The sequence below is a fragment of the Sturnus vulgaris genome, chromosome 3 (genome assembly GCF_052056855.1).
Source record: "Sturnus vulgaris isolate bStuVul1 chromosome 3, bStuVul1.hap1, whole genome shotgun sequence".
In the NCBI taxonomy this organism is placed as follows: Eukaryota; Metazoa; Chordata; class Aves; order Passeriformes; family Sturnidae; genus Sturnus; species Sturnus vulgaris.
Window position 1 is genome coordinate 66,246,017 of NC_142245.1, and position 23,521 is coordinate 66,269,537.

At 36.0% G+C, this 23,521-nt stretch overlaps 1 protein-coding gene across 7 annotated transcripts in view; it reads left to right on the forward strand.

The window, feature by feature from the left end:
• Positions 1-23,521, forward strand: part of FAM184A (family with sequence similarity 184 member A) — a 72,958-nt gene that overhangs the window by 35,008 nt on the left and 14,429 nt on the right. For 4 of the 7 annotated variants that reach the window (XM_088161876.1, XM_088161878.1, XM_088161879.1 and 1 more), the window contains exons 6-12: positions 1,605-1,727; positions 5,484-5,645; positions 7,413-7,538; positions 7,726-7,872; positions 17,919-17,960; positions 21,947-22,159; positions 23,150-23,303. In XM_088161876.1, coding sequence (XP_088018002.1) covers positions 1,605-1,727; positions 5,484-5,645; positions 7,413-7,538; positions 7,726-7,872; positions 17,919-17,960; positions 21,947-22,159; positions 23,150-23,303 — 967 coding nt within the window. The remainder of the gene's footprint in view (positions 1-1,604; positions 1,728-5,483; positions 5,646-7,412; positions 7,539-7,725; positions 7,873-17,918; positions 17,961-21,946; positions 22,160-23,149; positions 23,304-23,521) is intronic. The other 3 variants (XM_088161877.1, XM_088161880.1, XM_088161882.1) reach the window with 1 other exon arrangement.

Genomic DNA, 23,521 nt, shown 5'->3' on the forward strand with positions numbered 1-23,521 from the left:
ATTTTGCAGACAGCAGATTTCAGCATGAACAAGACAAATTGATCAAGTTTCACTGAGCAAGGTGCATTTATGCCATGTGTTGACTCGTGGACTCAGTGAAGAAGGCGGGCACTTGTTATGTTGTTTGGTAACGTGTCCGTGACAGTGTAACCCTCTGTTTTGTCTCTCTGTCCAACTTCTACTATGAATGAAGAAGTTGTGTAAACAGTGTACACAGAAATTATGTATTGCCTACCACATACCCTAGAGCAGTGTTAGAACTAACAAGCTGCTTAATGTGCTTACCATGCCCTGAAAAACACTTGAGGCATCTTTGGGTTTGGAAGAGGAAAGCTTGGGCTTTGTTGCTTCTTGGAGTTGGGTGGGTGACCCTACATTGCTGTCTTGCAGCAGGAAACGCTGTGTGTCCTTAGACTTTTTTATCTTTTAGTAACTGTTTTTCCTCTTTAGTACCTTAGTTATTTCTCCCTATTTCCCCAATTTTGCCAATACTTCCAGTTGTGCTTTTTGTTTCAGGCTGGCTCTGGTCTATGTGTTTTCATGGCTGTTTCTGAGATAATACTGATTTTTCAGAAACCTGAGCCCAGGTCTGTATAGAGGCACTGAATCGATGCTAAGCCTTGCATTTCAACTGAGCCTCTAGGAAGGAGTTAATAAAAGAGCCTCTAGCTCCATAGAAAACCTTAAAGCCTTGTATGGTATGAATCTGGAGGACCTTGCTTGGCAACCTTAATTTTCTTCACTAAACCTTTGCAGTATTATGGGTTATATAGTATAAGTCACTGAAATATGTAATAAAATTCTCAATTTTAACATGTTTCCTTTAAAGTATTTTGTGAAAGAAATTGTTCTTCTGAAAATGTATTCTGAATATTAATAAAGCTGAAGTATAAATTTATAATTTTCCTTTAAAAATATAGTTTCTAACATTTATGTGTATATGTATACACACAAAACATAGGCTCATGTAAGAGAAATATAATTCATCCATCAGTTATTTTGAGAATTTGGCTATTACACCATAAAGATTGAATGAAAACAGGGGTGTTACTTGATTCTTTCCATATAGTTAAACTTGAAAACTAATTCTTGATCTCTTTTGGTTCTACATAAATTTTATAGATATATGGTGTGAGGCATTTTTTTTCATTCATTGTAACATTCTGAAAAACTTCAGTTGAATCTGGATTTTAAGATTTACTCTTTCCTATGGGGATTATTTGTAGGAAATAAACGGATAAAGGCTGAATGACATGCAGATTTATCGGTGTAATTTTATAAAAAAATGAAAAATTGTTCTTTCAACTTAGACTGAAAAACTGTAGATACAGTTTTAAAGCTTTTGATAATTAAGAAGCAGTTGAGAGGAAGGTCCTGTTTGTCTTTATTTCGTGATTAATCAAGGATGTTAAATAACAAAATAAAGTGAAAAATTAGGGTCTGTTGTAAAAGGAAATAAATATTCATGCTTTAACAGTTTAAGGAAAGGGTTGAGATCACAAGTATTTATGCCAGTTAGAATGATTCCCATGTGGTAGACCAGTACTTTGCAATTACTGTACGGCAAGTATTTAATATTTCTTCCATCCTTCCTGTTTCTGAAGGAGTTGGAGCAGCAGTTTGAGAAGGAGAAACTGCATTTGGAGGATGATAAGAATCAGCTCCGACAGCAGCTGGAAAATATGAAGGAAGAGCTGACAACGAAGCTGACTTCTGCCAATCAGGAGGCAAGGACTAACTTGCGTATTTCAGCTACTACATTTCATCAATAGTGTCTCAGACTCCAGGACAGGTCTAGGACTATGCTGTTGAATGTTTAATGCCTTACTTCTGTTTAGAGTGGAATATTCTTAAAACATGGCAAGTTAGTTGACTTTGAGCAATGATTTTATTGTCCTTTACAAAATTAACAAAGCCAGAGAGATGTAAACAGCTCTTTATTTTTAATTCTTTTTATCTTCTCATTAGGTACACAGACCTCTGCACAAAATATGTCAGGAGAGAGGGAAATATAACTGCAAGTAAACCCATATTTAGTTATGGCAAACATATCATAAATTCTGGTCAGTTTCCTGACTTGCAAATCGTCTTCATGTATTTTCATCAAAACATGATATGAAGTACTTTTAGTAAGGCCTAAATTATTCACTATGTCTTGATATATGCAATCGATGTTAAATGTATCATATCTCAAGACAGTTTTAATTTTTTTAGTTGGAAATCACCACCTTTTCATTATACAGTGTTTTGAAACTAGAAGTACATTCTGCTGGTATCAAAAACATCAAAGCATTTTTCTCTGGAACTTTTGCCTTATTTCAAGAAAATATTTCACCAGTTTTTTTTTTTCAGCAAGCCCTATGCATGATTTCAGTGTGTGCTTTAAGAGAGACTTAAACATGAATTTAATTCACTTTCATAAGCAACATTTTTCATTACTGCTTTCTACCCTGTACAACATCTGGAGAGAGCAGGTATCTCATTCTGGTGACTTGAAAATTGCACAAATGCTAAACTAGCTTAAGAAAAAACCTGCCTGTTTATAATATACTAAGTGGGGAAGTTTGCCCTTCCAGAAGTATAGATAAACTTATTAAAGTGTAGATTTTTTGTTAATATGTATTAGTGTATTAATAATATATTGATGCATGACTATATAAATAACATTATAATGGATTTTATTATTATGTATTAAGATATATATTCTGAAAATGGTTATTAACATATATTTTCAGAGTAGGACTACCAGATAGATGGATATGCCAGAGATTGTACACTACCAGAGTAGCTGGACCTCCCACCTTTAGAGTTCAGCAGCTCTGCTGATCAGTCAGTTGTGAGTAGCAGTTTAAACAGGAGAGTTCTTCATCCTGAGGGTTGCCAGTGTCTTTGTTTCACAGCTTAGAGAAGGTGCAAGTTTAACCTGGAACTGCTCTTTTAAGAGTGTGCTCACCTGCATTCAAATTGATGAAAATGATGTATTTGTGACAGTTATGTATCTTAACACAATCATACACCCCTTTATTTTTCAGTTCAAAATTGCAGGAATTTTAGTTATTTCTTTTTAGCTTTAATTTTTCTGTTGTATGCTTTCATTTTTATTGGATTAGATCTAAGTAGGACACTGTTGTCATTCTATTGTCATCTAACACTGTAGGCTTAAATTTAGCTGTTCTTTATCAATTTCTCTTGGGTTCATGAGCAATAAACTTTCTCCTTCTTTGAAGGAAATAACTTCGAATGTTTTAAGAATGAGTTTCTGATATCCAGCTGCTATCAAATTCAGCCTTGGAAAATTCATCAGCGTACTGAGTTAACCAGAAGCAAAGCTAAGGAACAGAAGACTAAAATAGGGAGCTAGGTCCAGCTGCTGTCCAGTGTTCGAGTTTATATACAATCGTTTGCCAGGATAACTATAATGCCATATATTTTGCATAGTGAAAGAATAAGAGAAAATATGCAGGTCATAAATTTGGGTTAAACTGTAAATGCACTCCTATAGTACACAGATTTGTTTTATTTCATTGCTATGTTTATCTTTAACACATGAAAGAAGTGCTTCAGTTGCAACCACAGCTTGGCCTTAGACCTGTATTTGCAACTAACAGCAGTTTCTCAATGCCTTCACTGACCTATAAAAAGCATCCCTGTGATGCCTCTGACACATCATTAGCTTAGCTCTTACATTGCTACTGTTGCTTCTTTATTTTTTTTGTTTGCTTTAAGTTACAGAAGACATTTAACAGTAGGCTTGTATTCATTACTTTGTATGGATGCTAGCTTAGTTCTGTTTTCCCTGCTGAGAAAGCTCCTTTTGAACCCATGCCATCTTCTTTTCTTTTTGACAGACTTTCTGGTGGCAGTTATCTTAGCTAAAGGATGAGGGAAGATTGAAGCCTCATTAGGCTTGCTTCTAGTACTAAGCTATTTTAAAGCAGTATAATCTTAAATACTTGCCAGAGGTTTTTTTGGTTGTTCGGGTTAAGTCAAGATAGTGGCTTTCTCACATGTGTCTCAGGATGAGACTTGGCTGTTAACTCTGTAGATTTGTTTCCTTTCACTGTAGACCAGCCAAGGCCTTTTAGAATGTTGACATGTTTGTATCACTTGCCACAGTCATCTAAGGATTTGTTGTCTCCATGCAAAGGATTTCTGATGATGTTATTAAAGATCATTTTAAACAGCCTTCATCGCTGCTTTGTCCACAGCAGGGTGTATCTTAAGCCCTATGAGTGGCATTCCTGCCTGTTCCCATATCCTTTAGATCTACAGGACTTCTAATCATATGATGCAAGTGGTTTGCTACCATCAGAGACAAAGACAGGAGTGTTCTACCAGGATACCAATACAGTTTGGGGACAGTTTTTCTTGTAGGGATTCTTTTTCAGGTAGCAGTGCTTTGTAGGGAATTCAAACTGGTTGTTTGAATATAACTCAGAGGAGCACAGAGACAAGTGCTCAAGTTTATATGAGTTTTTCACTGAGATCTCTCATGCCAAAGAAATTTTGGATTCTTTTCTGTGAGGAAAGGAGGAGTTCCTCTTTTTAAACACTTCACAGGTTGTCGACAGAGGGAGAGAGTTCTGGGATAGAGGATTGGTGTCTCTGTGTGTATTATAAACTGTATTTGTGTGTAATTATTCTAACAAACAGGAAGAGTGGTTATAATTCTTACCTGTTCATGTCTGTAAACCAAAGGCTTGTCTTTTCCTCTGACACTTGTCCCACTGTGAATGGATTTATCTCAACATTCAAAGGCAATAGCACAGACCATTGCTTTGGCAAAAAACACACTTCCAATTAGCTGCTGTTCTTTGTTCTTCCTTGCCTCCAATTTTTCTGTTTTTCCATACTTAAAAAGCTTTTTCTTTCCTGTAGCTGGTGAACAGTGTTCAGTCTCTCATATTTTTATTTGGAGCAAAGGAGTTTAGTATCATCATTTTACAGATGGGTTGTTACGCTGAAGCACAAGCAGGCAGAAAAAAAGAGTATTGTTACATAGCAGTTAAGGAAATTATTACATTATACTCTACAGTTGCTAGGTTGAGTTTTAAACAGGCTGGACAGGTAGCAATCTAAAAACAGAGAAACTTCCACCCTAGCACAAGTTAATTTATATGTTAAATTAACGTTTATGTATTTTGAAATGTTTCTTGTTAACTTGCTTAAAACATGCTTTTTCTCACAGTAAATTTACAGGCAATTTCACATCTTTTATGTAGCCCCTTTCCTTACAATGTGCATCAAACACACATTTGGTATATTTTTTTGCTTGTAAAAATCCTTTAATTGAGTCTTTGCTTTTGTAATATTACAGGAATTTGTTTTTAAATATAGAAGCATTGAGTGATATTAAAGGAGAACAGGCAGTGCAACTAAAAATTTGCCTAGGTCAGAATTAGGAAACACTGAAAAACACGAGGATGGCTTGGCTGCCATTAGTAATAATTATGGAAATTACAGGGTTTTTTGTAATGTCACAGGTGTGTCGTCTGCAAGACCTAGTACGAAAAAGTGAGCAAGGCCTCGGGACTGCAGAAGGACACATCTCCAGTCTCCAAGAAGCTCAGGAAATACTCCAGAAAGAATTAGAATTAACTAGAGCAAGACTGCGAGAGACCACAGATTCACTGTATAGTGTTGAGGTAACCATGCTGTTGGAGAATAAATCGTGCAAAGCACAGTCACGGTGATTTTGGTCTTATTTTTAAAATGGCTAAAATTGTTATGGGGTACACATGATAGAAGTAGCCTCATATGGCTTCATTAAAGGAGAGATTTCTATTTTGAGCATAAAATTTTAATAATGGAAACTAGGATAGGTTGTGCTTTGGTTTTTTAAAATTTTTATTTTATTGGTTGGTTGTTTTGGGGTGGGTATTTTTTTGTTTTCAGAATATTTTTACTGTTTAACAGGTAGTGCTGCAGGCATATCTTTGTGTGGTTAATGGAAGCTGTGGCTGCCAAAATATGTCCATACAAAATATGTTCAGAGCTTTAATGTGAGTTAGCACTTGCAATTCTAGACAGTTCATGTCATGATGCAAAGCAAGGTCCAGAGCTTACTAGCTCTAGAATTCACAGAAATCTTTTCAATGAGTTTTTTGAATCCATATATGTCATGTTTTCCTTGGATAATGGACACAGTCTTCATTTCAGGCTCGAATTTGGAATTTCAGTAAAGACTTGAGAATAATTTTTAGATATATGCTAGGATATCTTTAAAGATAGCAGACTGTCACCTAGAAAATGTGACCACTTTATACCATCAAGAAATTAATTTGCCTGGGCACAAATATATTGTCATTTTAATTGGCTTAGATGCAAATAGAACTGTCAGTTAGTCTGTCAATAGCTTATTGACTGCAATACTGGATAAACATTTCCTTTTTGTTTCCTCAGTAAAGAATGGACATTTACAAGATCTCAGAAGTATTTGACATAGAGCAGCAAATATTATAAAAAATTTTTTTCACTGAACATGTTTTCACATTTTCTTAACAAAAACAGCCTGAAACAGGTTATTGGTATATTTTTTATTTCTTTCAGCTACAGTCATTAGAAGTGCACAATATTTTAGTTTATAACTTCCTCTGTATTTTTTATGAAGTTTCTAAATGTTCTTATGAAGTAGTATTGCTCTCTTCATCTACTAAAACATTTAAATATTCATCTATAATAGATTACTGGTAATAACATTTATCTTAAAAGATTTTAAAAATTATCAAAATGCTGCAGAAAAGGTTTCATTTTAAAAAGTATTAATTCAGTTTAGGGGGTTGTGTTTGCTTCTCGTGAATGAAGCAAGCACTGCTGAACAACATTCATGTAAGTAGGATTTCTAGGTGGTACCTAATACTATTCTAGTATGGTAAAATTTCAGCAGAAATTGATGAGAATTTTAAGTGATGTTCTCTATGTTCAGACTGTGAAGCCTTGTTTCTAGCAGGCTTGTCCCATCAAGAAACAGAAATTAACTTTGAACTTTGTATCTCATACAGATGGCTCAGGCTTTGAAATTCAAATACTGGATATTTGATGCTTAAAAAAAGCATTCTTGACAAATTCTTGACACCTAAACCACCTGCTATAATTCTGAAGTACGTCCTTCAGTGAATAGGACTTGTTGACCTTTTGAGGTTCTTTACAACATAAATTATTTCGTGATTCAATGTAATGATATTTGAAAAGATTGCAGAATGACTTACTGGAAACAGACTTCTGTTTCACAAGTAAGAAATACCAGGAGATGTATAAGCATTAATTATGCTTAACTAGGAATTTCACACTGAAGAAGTTGTAGTTCATATTTATGAGCCAATTGTAATTTATATTTTTATTGTAAATACACTCCATGTTTGAAATACACTTTTGCTGCTGATCAGTCTCTATTGTAAAGTTTGTATTTGCAGGGGGAACTAGATCAGGAGAGACAACAGCATGAGGCAATGATTGCTGCCATGAGAGAGGAGGAAAAGTTCAAAGTTGACAGAATGGCACGTGACTTGGAAATAAAATGGACAGAAAATCTTCGGCAAGTATTTTTTTTAATTCTTTAATGAGAAGTGTAATATATATTATATGCAAATGTACTGTCAAATGAAATGCAAAGCAAAGGTTTCTGTTATTTAAGGTTTTCCAGTTATTTCTGAGGTTGTAATTCTTTCCTACTTCTTGCACAGTGTCCTACTGCATTTTAGTTATTTGACCTTTGTTTTTAGACAGGAGTGTAATAAGCTTCGTGAAGAGCTGAGGCTGCAGCATGAAGAGGACAAGAAGGCAGCCATGACTCAGCTGTTGCAGCTGAAAGAACGTGAAAAAAATGCAGCAAGGGATGGATGGCAAAAAAAAGTTGAAGATCTTTTAGACCAGGTAACTATGGTGTCTTTGAGAGTTGGAAAGCCATTACAATTTAATTGCTGGTGGCTTATTACCAACTAAGTAAATAAAATCAATTGTAATATCTGGCTTTGAATTGAAGTTTGTTGGCATAAGGCTTTTTTAACCTAATCACGATCAAATATTTTAAATAATATGTGGCTTTAATTATATGAATGTTGTTCTTTACATTCAATGTGAATAGAACTTTTTACAGTTTTGAGGGGAGGAGGGAGAGGTTATTGGCATTCTCACTTCTTCGCTACCAGATTGTTTTGATTTTGTGTGCTCACTTGTTGTGCTGTTACATGTCTACCAGTGCTAATTGTTTGGACTTAGAGGTATTCCCTATCTTTACAAAAATAATAATCCCCTATGTGTACAAGAATAACACTCTACAAGTCTCTGAGAAGTCAAAATGTCTCTTGGTTTCTATGACACATTTATTACTGCTGTGTCTTAAGTGATTTTGGACATTATTTTGGGATAATTTTGTGTAAATACTGAGGTTTTTTAATGGTAACTCGTATTTATAATCTCAGTTTTGTTAGATAACTCAAAGAAAATACTTGCTTTGTACTTTTTCCAAACCATAAATGCTATAGAATTGGTTTTATTGACTCCATTTTGAAGAAATAGCTGATAATGAACAGACACACTTTAAAGTAAGAGTAATAGATTTTGTGACTCATTAAATGATTATGATTCCAGGGTGCTATTGTGGGATGGCTTTTAATTTGCTGGCTAATTTGTGAAGTCTAATAACTGAACATGCATTTGATTATACAGCCTTTCACAGGAGCACGTCACAATACATTTTGCTGACGAGGGAATTTAAGCTTGTGAAGTCTTGTGGTTTAGACTCATAAAAGCTGGAGGTTTTCAAAGTTTTTGGTCTGTTACTTTTTACAACATGAACATAATAAGCATTAGACTCATTTGATTTTAAGTTTCACATTGCCCGAGTTTCATTTACTTTCTTCTTCCTGTAAATAGCATTTTGTCTTAAAAGGGATATATTAAACTTTCCATAGTTTTAACATACTTTTATCTCTGCCTTTCAAAAATACCATGTTAAATCTAACCAACAGTTTCAGAATGGAAAATTACTATGTTGCAAATTCACTTTTTTTTCCTGACTGTGCAAGAAAGTTTGGCATCAGAAAGCTAACTGTAGTAAGGAGAATTTACTAGAGAATTTTCAGGCATAGTAAATGGTCTCCATATGAAAAATGGTTGTATTTTTCTTTTTTCTTCATTTCTTTTACTGCATCAAAGAACTGTATGCAAAGAGATTAATAGCATGTGAGGACTACTTTTTTTCAATCCAGATGTGACTTTTCCATACCACTGTTTGAATTGGATAGGTATTTTATAAAGGTTGAAAAGTTAGTGTTAGTAGTAGGGAATTAAGCTTTCACTCTGTAAGAGTCTGTATTTTATCTATTACAGCTGCAAGAGAGAGAATTCCAAACCATAGTGTAAAAGATGGGTAACTTAACTCTTGGAGAAATGCATTTGTAGTAAGTTCCTCCTGACTGCAGTACACAAAAGGTGGTTTCTGAGACTTGTAGTGACCTGGATCACAGAATCAGACTTGCTTAGGCTGGAAGAGGCCGCAGGAGGCTGCTCAAATCAGTCAGCACTGAATTAGAACCAGGTTGCTTAGGGCTCTATCCAGTCAGCTCTTGAATAACCTCTAAGGATGAAGATTCCACAGTGTCTCTGAATAATCTCATTTATTGCTTAATTATCCTCATAGAAAGTTTTTTCTTTATATTTAGACAGAACCTTCTCTGTTTCAGTTTGATTGCAGCTTCTCATTGTTCTGCTGTACACCATTGTAACAAGACTGGGTCCACTTTCTCTGTGACCCCCTCATACTGGTACTGGAAAAGTCTTAAGTCCCACAAAGCTATTTCTTCTTTAGCCTGAGCAGAGTTATCTCAGAAGGATATCTGTTCCAGTCCCAGCCTTCTTGGTGGTAGCTCTCCACTGAATATGATCAAGTTTATCAACATGTGTCTTGTACCACAGCTGAATGAGCTGGAGGAGGAGACAGAATAAGCCCTCCAGGTGATGTGCAGTAAGGGCCAAGTTGAAGGCACTGATCCCTCGCCTCAAACTACTGGTTGCTGCTACAGCCTAGTGTGCTGCTGGCACTCTGTGCTGCCACACCATGCTGCTGCTTCATGTTCAGCCTGCTGTCAACGAGGTTGTGCAAAGCAGATCTGTGACCCAGTATGGACCAGTGTGAGGGTTTGGTCCTTCCTGTGTCAAGGACTTTGCATTTGTCTTTGATGAATTTTGTGTGGTTCCTGCCAGCCCACAGTTATAACCTAGATAGCTCCCTCTGGATGGCAGCTCTGTGTTGCAGTGTATGGTGACCATTTGACTGGGTTGCCCTCCACCTTTTATTCTTCCCAGCTCGGTGTCAGCCACAAACTCCATAAGGATGCTCCTCTGTCTCCTCCTCCAGAACTGATAAGGTACTGAAATGAGCAGGTCCTGGAATGCCTTAGACATTCTACCCTGAATTGGAAGTGCCTGAGATATTGCAGTAGGGCTGTGAAATTGTGGATTTGTTACACCCTGGTTTTAATTTGTGGGAAGATGTATTTAAAACCCATTTGAAAGGTATGAAATCTGTATAAAATTAGGAAGAGAGGGAATCCAGCTTCTCTTTCTACACTTCAGATTGTTACACCTAAAATAGTGGTCTGGTCTATACCAGTAGTATTATTTATCAAAACAATACAAGAGCAGGGTCTCTGAAAAATAATTTGTAAATTTACAACAAATGTGGCTTATGTGTCTTCTTTATTGAGAAGGTGTCTAGAGGTTCACCACTTAGTTGTAAAATTTCTGTTCATAATGGTTGAATTCATTAAATTAAATGCTCACAATAGAGATGCATCTCTGATTTGATTTAAAAACAAGCTACAAAGAAGTGTGTTGCCTAACTTGAAGTATAGGAATGGTTATGTAATCATACAGGGCTGAAGGGCTGAAAAAACAAGTTTAAATATAGTTACCTACACTGTAGAAAAATACAACATAGAGTATGCCCACCCGGGAATGCTGCTGACTGGTGCTGGAAAACCGAATGAACAGACACAGATATAAATGTTAATTAAAAAACAAAACAAACAGTTTCAAGCAAAAAAATTATGCCCGCAAAGTGTACTAAGCTGATTTGCGTTTTTAAAGTTATGTTATTCTGATCTACAAATTTCTGCTGCTTCTATTTGTTGCACATTTGATAGGTGGAATCTAGCTCTTGCATAAAGCTAGGCAATGGTTGTGCTTTCATACCAGTAATGCTAAGCAGCCCCTCACAGAATGCGTTTAGGATTATTGTTATTCTAGCACTATAGCTTTGTTGTGAATAAAATAATTTTCTTGAGATAAAATGCTACTCAGCTGATTAAGCTCTTAAACACATTCTTGCTGGTTGCAAAGCACCATCTACACTTAAATATGATTCATGATTTAACCAGATCAGTGTCTTGAGACCAAGTGTGTGGTTTTTATCTCTAATATGAGAAATTATTCTAGAAGACAAAGAAAGTGCATTTTCCCTTTTTTCCCTGTAAATTGCACCAAGTACTTCTACGTCAATCCGTTCGAGAGTTTCAGTATGAAATATGCAGTGAATTCAGATATGCTAGCTCCTTTCCATTCCACTTAGCTCTATGATGGGGTTTTAACGCTTTTCTTAAAAACATTTTACTGCTGAGAAAGCTTCAGCCAGGACCAAAATAGCTGGAATTTTCTTTTTTTTTTTTTTTTTTTTTTAAGCGTGAGCATGTTCTCTCTTTTGCCTGTCTGTCTTGACCACCATCAGTTCCGGGCACTGAAACACAGAGGTTAAGATTTGTATTCTTCTTACCTGTTTCTTCTTGTGATATGTTTTTTTAGTAAACTGAACCAAGAGTTCTCAGTGTGGATGGGCTTTTCTATATTTGAGCAAATACTGGTTCTCTCATCTTCCTTACTTTTCAGTAACATGTTTCAGTAAAGTAAATGTTTCTGTCATTATTTTTTCCTATATGTAGCTTTCTCATTCTTAAGTAGCTTCATACATGCCCAAGCATGTGTGACATTCTTCTTTCTTTATCAACTTTTCACACCAAAGATATGTCTTCTATTAATGGAAATACCAGAGTAGCACAGCAAGAATGGACGAAAGTATACTGCATACATTTCAGTAGCTGTTACTTGTTTTTCGTACTGCAAAGACTCCTTATTTGAAAAATATGTTGAGATTTCCTCTTCAGAGTTTGTTTCTGTGATGGTGTGCTCCTTTTTAAACTGTCAAAGTAAATAGAAGAAACTTTGACTCGTATCAAATGTAAATATTTCCATCTGATGTAGTTACTATTCAAGTTGTAATTTTCAGGAAATGACAGAGTCAGTCTCAACATACTGGTCTAAAAATCCTGAGTATTCTGCTGTTGATGAAGTCCTGAGAAAAGTTCCTGAGCTCCTGTGCACGTCTGTAAATGGCTTTTGATCAGGCTTCATCCAGAGGCAGTTACTGCTCCATCTTTACTTGTCCGTGTAGAGGTGCTTATCGCCGAACTGATGTGCATCCACATTAGCAAAATCAGGAAATGCTACTTTCTTTCCCCAGCACAAGGATTACTGGCCTGTTCCATAGTCTGGGTAATCCTTGCATTAGCAGATTTGCTGTCAAATGGATGCTGGAAATTTCTACAGGAAGTAACCTGCACATACCTTGTATCAGTTTCCAGAAAGAAGGGAGATAAACTTTCAGCACAGAATCGTTTTACTCGGCTCCTTGTCACTTGATATTGTCCTGAGCACCCTGACTAAAGGCTCGTCTGTCAGAAACAGAGTGGAGGTAAATTTCAAATAACTCCCTCCTAATTTGCTTTGGCAATTCTTGTGTTCAGTAGTACTAGTAAGGCTACTATGACATCTAGTGGATGGTAAGAGATGTTGGGCAAGGTTTAAAAAACGCTGAAAAATCTAAAACGTGGAAATCCAAAAGAATAAAGAGAAAAATCGTACCAAGGAAGGAGAATAGAACAGAGTGCATCCTGGAATGCAGTTTAGGGTAATGTTATGCCTCTTCCTCAATCTGTAGATACTTGTCTTTCCAAAGGAGCATGCTTTCTTTGACTGTTGAAAACTTTGACAGGTTAATACAGCTGTCAAAACTGTGGTCTTAGTGGGACTGTGTTGTAACTCATGCAGGCCTCACAGAATTAGGGGAGATTTGGGAGTTTCTGCCTAGATCCTAGATTGTCTGTGTGCATCCTGCCGCTCACCACTGGTTTGGAAGAGTTGGTGCTCCTGTATTCCAAGTGGCAAACCTGTGCTTTAAACAGGCCACATGCTTTAAACTGCTTCACATGAGCATGTGGATAGTCTGGACTCACTGCAGCCCTCAGAGGGCCAACTACTGAGCGTGCTTCCTCTGGCTTCATGACTTTCTGCTTCTCAATAAGGAGTCTCTCTTGTTCTGGGCTCCCTATTCTCTGAAGAGATGTGATCCTGATGATGAGTTGGTGCATTTGTTCTACATTGGTCATTGTAGTGTTGTCAGAAGCCTGGACATGAAAACAAATGCCTAACATTCAGCTGTTTGTTACAAGCCTTTGGTTTTGATGAGCCCACCCCAGACCTTGCCTTCATCATTATTTTACTCTTTGTTAAAGTATTCTGAATATAACAGAGGAAATTAGTTAAAGACCATTTGCATTTAAGAGCTACTCAGCAAAACAAGCAAATAAAAGCAACAGAACAATTCAGTGTTTTGAAAGTATTTTCAGCAGGACATAGTAGAAATACTAACACGTGTGAATTTGTTCTCTGTTTGATAATAAATGTCTTGCTGGACTTGTTCATCTCTCTTTTGGTTCCTTAATTTTTTTTTCTCCCATGGTGCCGAGTTTAATTCAGTTTAAAAATATATCTAGGCTAATGTTTGAGGTTGATATTTTCATATTCAAAGAAACCTACCTGATCCTAAGCTTCTAATTGAAATTTAATGTTATGAGTTTTTGCTTGGCAGTAAATCTGGAGGAGATGGAAAGACTTTTAACTCTATTTGTCAATGGATGAAAAGAACATTAGATTCTTAGTATTGTGCATGAGTAAAAAGTTTAATATGAGATTTGGAAGTTCACACTTCCAAAACTGGTAAATAGAAATCTAAGCCAAATCCAACAGTACTACTATCTCGAATCCAAAATTTTAATCCTATATTTATATATGTTTTTCCCTTAAATGTAAGATAAAGGCTTCAGCAAGCATCTAGTTTTAAAACACTTTCCTTATCCTCTTTGCTCTGTACTTGCTCAAGTAGCTTTTGCTTTGGTTCAAAAACAACGAAGAAAGTGGACCTTGGAAGGAATGAAAGAGAACTTACCAGGTGGGGCAAAATTTGTTTGAGATTCAGCAGATGATTAAAATTTTAGATTAAAGGCAGTGATACTTCTGTACTCCAGAAAAAATTAGTTAAGGTGTGTATATAATCTTTATAATCCTGACAGCATTATGACAAATAAATGAATGAAGCTCTAGTCATTTTCCAAAACCTTTACCAGGACATTCAAATGCACTTGTTTTTCCCCTGACCGTTGAACCTGCAGTTTGTTGGATTAAAAAAGTATATTCTAAAATCCAAACAGATACAAATCTGCAAAATACCTAAGCCAACCCATGCCATTCTATGATTTTTGCCTAGAAGTTTGACAGATTCCTAGAACCGGAAAAGAGAAAAACTCTATCTTTTTAAAGCAACATGGTAAGTTTCCTACTCTCTGGCATCCTGGAGATAGCACCTTCCCTTTGGGGTTGGTCCAAAACCAGGAGGAAATCAGGACCAATTAGATCCCAGAGATTATTACATATAATAATATACATTTATATATACACTTCATTTTCCTCATCAGAAAACTGTTGAGTTTTGAGATAGGGAAAGGACTCGAAATGCTGCTTTTTCTTGCCAGTCACGGAGGGCAAAGTTTGATGCAGCTCTCCAGTTCCTAGCACGTCACAAGCCTCGAGCCAAGTGCAAAACGTTGTAGTAGCAAACAGCTGCTTTCCAAATCTCTGCGGAGTCATCTGCTGTGTAAGCACTGCACAGCCAGAGACTGCACTTCTGCTGATAAATCCGTCCTTCTCTTCAAAGACCTAGCTCAAGGGAGAGTTTTAGGGTTGTTACTGTTGCCATTATTAGCTGGATAAAATGGGCTTATGCCAAAGGTCCCCTCTGGCTTTTGTGCCGGGCACTTCAGAAACTCATTTCCTTCACTAAAGTCTGATGGGTGCACATAGGATTTGTTCTTCAGCAACTCTGGGAGGTCATTCTTAAAATGAAGCAAAGAGTATGCAGCAATCTAGATCTGCTTTGATGAAATAGATAAAGTAGGAGCTCTCCCAGTTAAGGTTTCAGGTTTTACACAAGAATTCCTGTTTTCCGGCAGTGTTTTGAAAGTTCAGTAAACCATATAGCTAAGTCAGATTGTGACACAATGTGACATTGAAGTGACAGTGAGGGGAAAGTGTTACATAACTGATCTTTGGGTGAAAAGTGAAGACTGATGCTGAAATTAAGTGTCAAGTCTCTCTAATCTGTTTGAAAGTAATCTTTAATTCAGATAAACCATAAAACAGGAGACCTTCCATGCATTCAATAAATTAATGTCCTGCAGGAAACAAGGTAACTGCATGAAAATGTGAAGATGTCACTGGTGCAGTAAATGTCCTTCATGAGGAAAATGACACCATTTCATCACCAAGAATGGCCCTTGTTACAGCTGTGATGGGAACACAAACAACTGTTCATTACAATAAGCAAGCATAAACCTTGAGTCATTTCAAAGCACTAAATCTGTTCTTTACTGCAACACACATTTGCCCAATTAAACTGAAAACTCAGCTCTTCTAGGAGAGGTGTTGAAAGAGAGCTGGGAATTCCAATCTTGTTCCATGTATTGCTTGCAAAGTGTTTCGCTCCTGCTGAGTAGCCTACAATGATCAGTGGATTCGAAAGATGCTGCATATAAAGATGCAGATTCCATTCTGTGCTGCATCTCTGCTCTTCCTCTGGATCATAATGAAGCTCTCTTGGTTGCATCTGAGGGTTAACTTTGCATAGGCTGAGAGTGGAGAAGATAATACTACTGAAAAATGAGACAGCAAAATCAAGTGAAATCAGTGTTTTCAGAAGTTTCTGTACTTTCAAGAAGTAAATTAATTCACTTGCACACCCTATAGGTTTCAGAGAGAATTGTGCAAAGGTTTCTTATACCAGAGTAATATCACAAATGAAATCTTGAATGCCAACCTGTAGAAATAGTGATAGTTAAACCCACCTTCTCCCTTGTTTTTTAATTATCACTTTCCCCAATCATAGATATACAGACATTAATAATTATGCCTGCATTCTTTTTGGTTCTTTTTTTTTTTTCTCCAGAACATGGATGGACTTTGCTATGGAAGTACTCATAAGGATGTCTGGAATTTTTATGAAATTTCTTAAAAATACTTAAACCATTGTTATTTTGGAGTTCTGCATTCTGAATGTGTTCTGCATACTTTTGAATATGGAGCTGAATCTGCTTAAATTGCTGCACGTTTTGCTGTAATGAGCTCCCATTCCAATTGACTAGCATATATTTCTATTTTTATTTGGAACTTCTCTTCAGTGAAGTGCAGTGAAAACTTTTCTGCTTCAGGTGTAAAATCTAAGTGTTTCTTCATTGTACCACAGTGCTGCATAGATACGTCAATCAATATAAAATCCCAAGTGTTCTAAAAAGTGAACATTGATTTAGCAGGAGATCATTCCTGCTTGTAACAGCTTCCCCCCTAAACAAACCAAACAGATGGGAAGCACAGAAGAACTGGTTGTCAAAATCCTGTGTTGGAATCAGAGCTGTTAGATGCTGGTCTTTTGCTCTGTCTGCTGGAGTATGATGCCTTCTAGTGTTCCACTCCAGCATAGAAAATTAATGCTTATAACTCTTAAAATTTTAATAAGCTCATTCTGGATATTTCACAATAATGTATGTTATACCTTTTTTATGATTCTTGAGACCGAATAACGATTTGTTTTTTGTATTTTGGCAAAGTGTTATCTAATATTTCCCACCTATAGGCTTTCAGGCTGGTGTCAAAATACCTGCTCTTTCCTGGAGAAAGCCAACTTCTTGACCAGCTTGTGACAAAAGGGGAAAGTGGTCATGCTGGATTTGAAATTGCTCTCACTTGATTTCTGATGACTCTGTTCTGGGCATGTGTGTGTGCTTATCTACATGATTCATATCTGTAAGCACACAGGGATGTTTATATACATGTGAATTATGTATATTATTTCTGTGATCAATAATATTTAATAGAGCATTTACTTGGCAATATGTTGGGATTTTTTGCTTTTCATTAGTAATCACCACTAGTATAAGTGGTACATTAAGTTATTTTGTTGCTGGAGACTTTCAGGAATAGTCTTCTATGTACCCATTTGGTTCTGAATTTTAAGAAAGAGAAAAGAAGTATTTTAATAGAAACGTCTTCATTAAAGACTAAACTCATTTTCGGCCCTTTAGCAGATGATTTATAATATGATGTATTTAATATGCTTGTGATATCTAAGATACACAGCTGATTGTTGATTGTGTCCTTATATAGCATCTGTTCACATACTTAATGATTTCTTCCCAAAATTATTTTGCCATAAAGGAGAAGAGAAAACAAGCAGATAATTTCAAAAGTGTTCAGCTGTGAAATATATGTCTATATAGTAACATTATGTTAAGAGATAATGCTATCCTGTATGTCAGAAACATAACATGGTAAACCATGTCATTCTGTTCTGTGTTCACTAGCTTACAGACTAAGTCAAAGCAACATATTCATATTTTTTCCAGATGGCTTTCAACTTATTTTTCTCTGATCAAATTATAATTAATGTTCTATGTTTACCCTTCCTTCCTTATCCCTTTTTCTTTTACTTAGTTGATTTCTGAATGTTTCCCTTTATTCCTGTGATCTTTCCCTCATAGCGGCACTGTCTCGGTGAAGCTTTGCATAAATCTATCAGCAATGTAAGTGATTTGCACTTACAGCTTGTGAACAGGGCATGCTTGCACCAATCAACCTGCATATCCTGCAGTGCTGCTTTACAGCTTAAGCCCGTGAAATGGGAGACATGGTACTATTTGAGACGAGAACATGTGCTGCTATCAAAAGCTTGTGTAGTGCATCCCCTCATCTGTGTGACTGTGTTTGTATCACTGGCATCAGACACTGTGTACGTGGTCATAACATGAGCAGCATTTTTATGTCATTGTTAATGCAAGCAAGCTTGTGGGCAGTGAAGATGTGTATTGCAGAGCTTTCTACAAAGCATGGGATTGATGCTCTATTATAATTTGCAGTTTTGCAGTGTAACTCATAATTGTAGCCAAACTGTTCTTTCATTTTTTTTTTTTATTCTCACTGATGTTTTTGATGTGCTTAAAACTTGGGATAAAACTACTGGAAGTTCAGAGAATAGTGTTTAGAGCTGTTTTCTTTTGAATTCTCAATACAGAGATGCACAGAAAAGGTAGTCCAAAGACATACAAAAAGATGCACTAATATTCTCAAAACATGCTCTTAAAGATATCAGTCTGTGCACTGGATAATCAAAATAATATTTAAAATCACATGCTCCTCTAAAAAGACTGATTTTTTAACTTTTTTTTGTACTTTCCAACATCAAAACAAATTATTAGAAGAGTAGACTAATCTGACTTGCTTGCTAGAATCATTTAATCCTCATTGTCCTTTATTTTCTCTGTAGTCTATTGATGCAAATAGACATATCCAGACATTGACTCATTTCAGGCTGTTGTTTTGCAGTCACTTTAATCTGGTGGAAAGATGAACTGCTCTTGCTTATTCCTGATCTCTTCGAAGATGGCTTCCTGCCCAGATGTCAGACTTCTCTTGGTCATCTCAGTTAAAATGTTTTCTGCATTTCCAAGACAGAAATGAAAACAAAATCGTTGTTGTCCTTGGCCCATGCTCAACATATTTATAAATTATATACTGATAATTGTCAGAATTTGGAGCAGGAACTTAAGTGAGAGGTAGATTAAACTTCAAGCCAAAAATACATTTTTTCATGTTATTTTAATAAAAAATTGCCTAAGTTACCGTGGTTGACTCCATTTGACTATTATCATGAAAGGCTTGCTAGAGTGTGATCAGTAAATTGCCTGAGGTTCTGCAGGATTGGGCAGGACTTCCCCTAGAATTGTACCTCCTGCTGGCCAAGAGGACAGTGGTGAGAAACCTGAGTGACAGAAACATGGTCTAAGGGACAAGTAAGAGTGGGCTTACAGATGAAGAGAAGGACCAGGTAGATACGAGGTTACAGAAAAGTGGGAAGGAGAAAAGGGCCCAGTAGTGAACACAGGAAGAATCAGAGTAGATGGGGATGTGAGTAGACCAAAGGGAAGTTTGGGTAAAATAGCTTATTTTTTTCCTGGATATGGAAGACAATAGCACATTGCAGTACAAGAAAATGATACATATATGAAAATTCAGAGCTGGCCATGCTGGCAAGTGCATGGTGCAAACTCACCACTTCAGTGGAGTGAGTTTCTAGGGATGAAGAGAAAAAAAAAAATTTAAATAAATTGTTACCACAGTGAAGGTAGCTTATCAGTAGAGTTACACTAATGCTCAAAATATTTTCTTTTACAGATTGTTGAGACGTGAGTGAAGTAGGAAGCTTTGCAGCTTATAAAAGCTTATTCAGAATAGAATAGCTGTCAAAAGCCAAGGGACTTGACAATAAAATGGCTAATGAAATCCAATGTAGATAAATGCAAAATTATACGCAAGGAAAGAATTGTAACTCCTTCTGTAAAATAATGAACCTTATCTTGATCTGTTACAACTAGAAAGTAGGTTTGGGGACTGTGATACATAATTCTATGAAAACATCACCACAGTGCTCAGTGGGAGTCTCAAAAGCAAATAAAACTTTAGGAATATAGGAGAGAAACAGAGAACATAACATGTAAAACCATATAAATCACTACATAAAAACAGAGTTTACTCTCATTTCAGATAACTTGTGCTGTTTTAGCTCCCTAATCTTAAATAGTAGAAAAGGGGTAAAAGTGGAAGAAATGTGATCATGGATATGAAATAACTTTCATACAAGGAGCAGCTTGCTATGCCAAACCAATTCAGTATGGCAAAGGGTGTGAGGAGGGAAATGATGGAGAGCTATAGAAGCATGAGTAGAATACAGCAAATGAAAAGGGAACTTCTTTTGACTCTCTTCCATTACAAGCATTGAAGACTATCATGTCAAATTGACATGTCTGCATTGCATTTGACACAGGATATTGTGGATACTAAAAGTTTTTATGGGCTCAGATAATGGTTGTTATTATTTCTTCTATAAATCTGCTCCAAAAGACCTCTTCTGGTTTATGAAAGATTGCTAGCTCCAGGTAGACTGCAGAGTCAAGTTCTCTGGACTTATGCCTGGCCTTTTTTTTCTAGGGTAAATCTGGTTGGCACTTTCTGGAGGCAGAACCAGAGATCAGACAAAACTTTGGTCTGACACTGTGCAATTTTAATGTGAAATTTACATTTAATGTATTTAGTAGAAGGTTTTGCAGAATGTAGTGTAAGCCTTTTCTACACTCCTTTAATTGTAGCTAATCTCTTTCAAAGGTATCTGAAGTACAATACTATTTATATAGTGTATGTTAAAGGTAGAGTGTATATTCCCAGACACAAAGACCTGGTGAATTTGAAATACAACGAGCTATGCTTATTTCATTTTAATTAGATCTATTTTCGTTTCTGTTGTTTTACTGCTAATTTTTGTTTCTGTAGCTTTTTATTTCAACTCTGCTTAAGCTATGTCCTTCTGAAAAAAAACAACCCACGTGTTTGGCAGCAGTGTTCATGCTAGAAGTACTTGTTATGCTGCTATTAAGTTTTTGCTAACTGGTGGATTTGATGTTCTCTAACTCCATAACTTGATGTGCAATGTCGTTATGAACTTGACATAATTAATTTTAAGATATGCTGAATCAAATGACACTATCATACTTTCATTTATAATTCCATATTAAGCAATGCTCTGAGGCTTGGAAAGTATCCTTACTGATTCACATGCTTTGTCACTTGGCAATTTTATTTTCCTTCCTTGGAGTCATTGTAGCAAAATGTATCCAGAACTGGAGGGTATCTCTCATGTTTGGCTATAAAGGGAATACAGGTTTAATACTTTCAGTCTGAAAAGATGCTATCTGATGTGGAGTACAAAGTATAATATTATTATAAAAATAAAACAGGACTAAAAAGAAATATAGTGTACTATTATACTTTTGGATGAAATGCATAGTTTGTAAAATCAGGTATTTCTAAGAAAATTAGTTATTTGTGACTCAGATTGTTTAGACCTTGGAAACAAGCATAAAAATCACTCTCATAGTCTTACTGAACTAACAAAAAATTGTGTGATGGGAAATCCATCAAGTGTTACTTTTCATTTGTGATGTTGAGTGGTACCATTTCTTTCTAAATGAGAAGACCACTAGTAAGGTAGGACCATAGCATACAAAAAAATATAAAATCCAATGTAGATGTCACAGGCTGTCCTCCCCTATTCCAAGTGCAAGATTATCCTTGCAGAATGGGTGTTCCCCTGAAGAATAGTTTAACAATCTAGTGTTTGATTTCAGACTTTGATAGTGTCATTTTTATTGGTCTTTCATATAAAATCTAAATAATATTTGATAATTTGGCCATTAAAATTGTGTTACAGGCAGTGCTGCAGTATGAACTAACGAATGTGATAATTCTTACAAAACCACTAAAATGTGATTTTTGTATCTTTGATTATATATCATATAATATTAACAACAGATTCAGTAGATGGATGACATTGCTTGTCTGTCTTTTAGCTAATGCTCTGGCTCTAAAATTTCAAATGTTTTCTTCTTCTGAATGTCTTCTTTACAGCTGATGTTAGTATTAATGACTAATGAATATTTGCTGTTCTATTGTGGGTTAGATCTCCTTACTGAAGCAGAATCTGGAGATGCAGCTTTCCCAGTCACAGAGCTCTTTGCAACAGCTACAAGCTCAGTTCAGTCAGGAGCGACAGAGGCTGACTCAGGAGATCCAGGAGCTAGAAGAAGAGCATCAGCAAAGGCATAAGTCACTTCAGGAAGCCCATATCCTTGCCTTTCAAAACATGGAAGAAACAAAAGAGCAAGAACAAAAGGCATGTTCATACGGTTATTCCAGATTCTGTAGAGAATGTTGCCATTTTAGCATTTTGCGTGCACAGTTGGAATTTAGTAAAGAAAGAATCTGCGCAACTACTAAATTTCCTTTTCAGCTGATGTATTACAGTAATACTGCTATCCAGTTAAATCTGAACACGACATATTGAAAATATTTTCTAATACTGGCATTGTTTCGTGTCTTGCTTTATATGCACATATATAGTTGTGTGTGTATATATATGTAAAATTATTGTCAATACATGCATTTCTTTATGGTAGATTGACATTGTTATCCCTAATATTATATTCTTGTTTCGATTTTGACTAGGAATTTTCCATGGTAGTTAATTTTGCGTGTTTTTTCTGTCAATAGATTTTTAAATGTATTTTATATTTTCCTTATGTTAAAAATGGTGTGAGTTGTGAGATAATTTTCATACCCACTCAAGACACTTTTTTAAAATCTTGACAAAACCAGCTTTAAAATTGGAATTTTGGTAGTGCATGGTATGTAATGAGGGAGTATCTTAAGGTTTTTTAAGTTCAGTTCCAGTGTGCCTTTGCAGCCAGTTTTCCCACGGTGTGCACAGAAGATGGGTAGCAGGAACATTATGCTTCATACAATTCCATAGGGAGTAAACATGGGTGTCCTTAGGAAACCAGAGTCCCCAGATGTGTGCACACTAAACCCATCTATGAATCTGCACCTTATTACATTGCTTGCTTTTGTAGATATATCCAGGGATTGATTTTTTTCTCTTTTCCAGCTATGAGCCTAATGGTTTTGTGCACAGGTAATCTTGGTAACTATCAACCACTGAAAAGAAAAAGTATGTTGGGAGGATAAGAAAATATGAGTAATACTGGTGTGTTTTCTTCTTAGAGTATGTCAGTGCCTACTTTTTGTTTCCAGTTGTTTATTGTGTAATGTTTTATAAATTCTCCAAGTTGGTGTAGAACAAATTATTTCAATTTTGATTTCATAGGAATTAGAAGAACGTTTACAACAGAAGCACTCAGAAGAACTTCATGCACTGAAAGAAACACATAAACAAGCCATGGAAGGTTTTAAATTGGAGATGGAACAGGAACTTCAAACTCTTCGATTTGAGCTGGAGGATGAAGGAAAAGCTATGTTAGGTATACTATTTTCAAATTTGCAAATGGGTCCAAAACCATTATTTCTACTCATGTATATATATATATATATATATATATATGTATATGCGTGTTATTGTGTGTGTGCCTTATTGTATTATAACACTTTAGTATCTCTCTGAGTCTTTCAGTGTTGACCTAAGTGTTCCTCTTAAAATCACTATAAGCTTTAACAGGTAAGCCTAGACTCTTCACTTTCA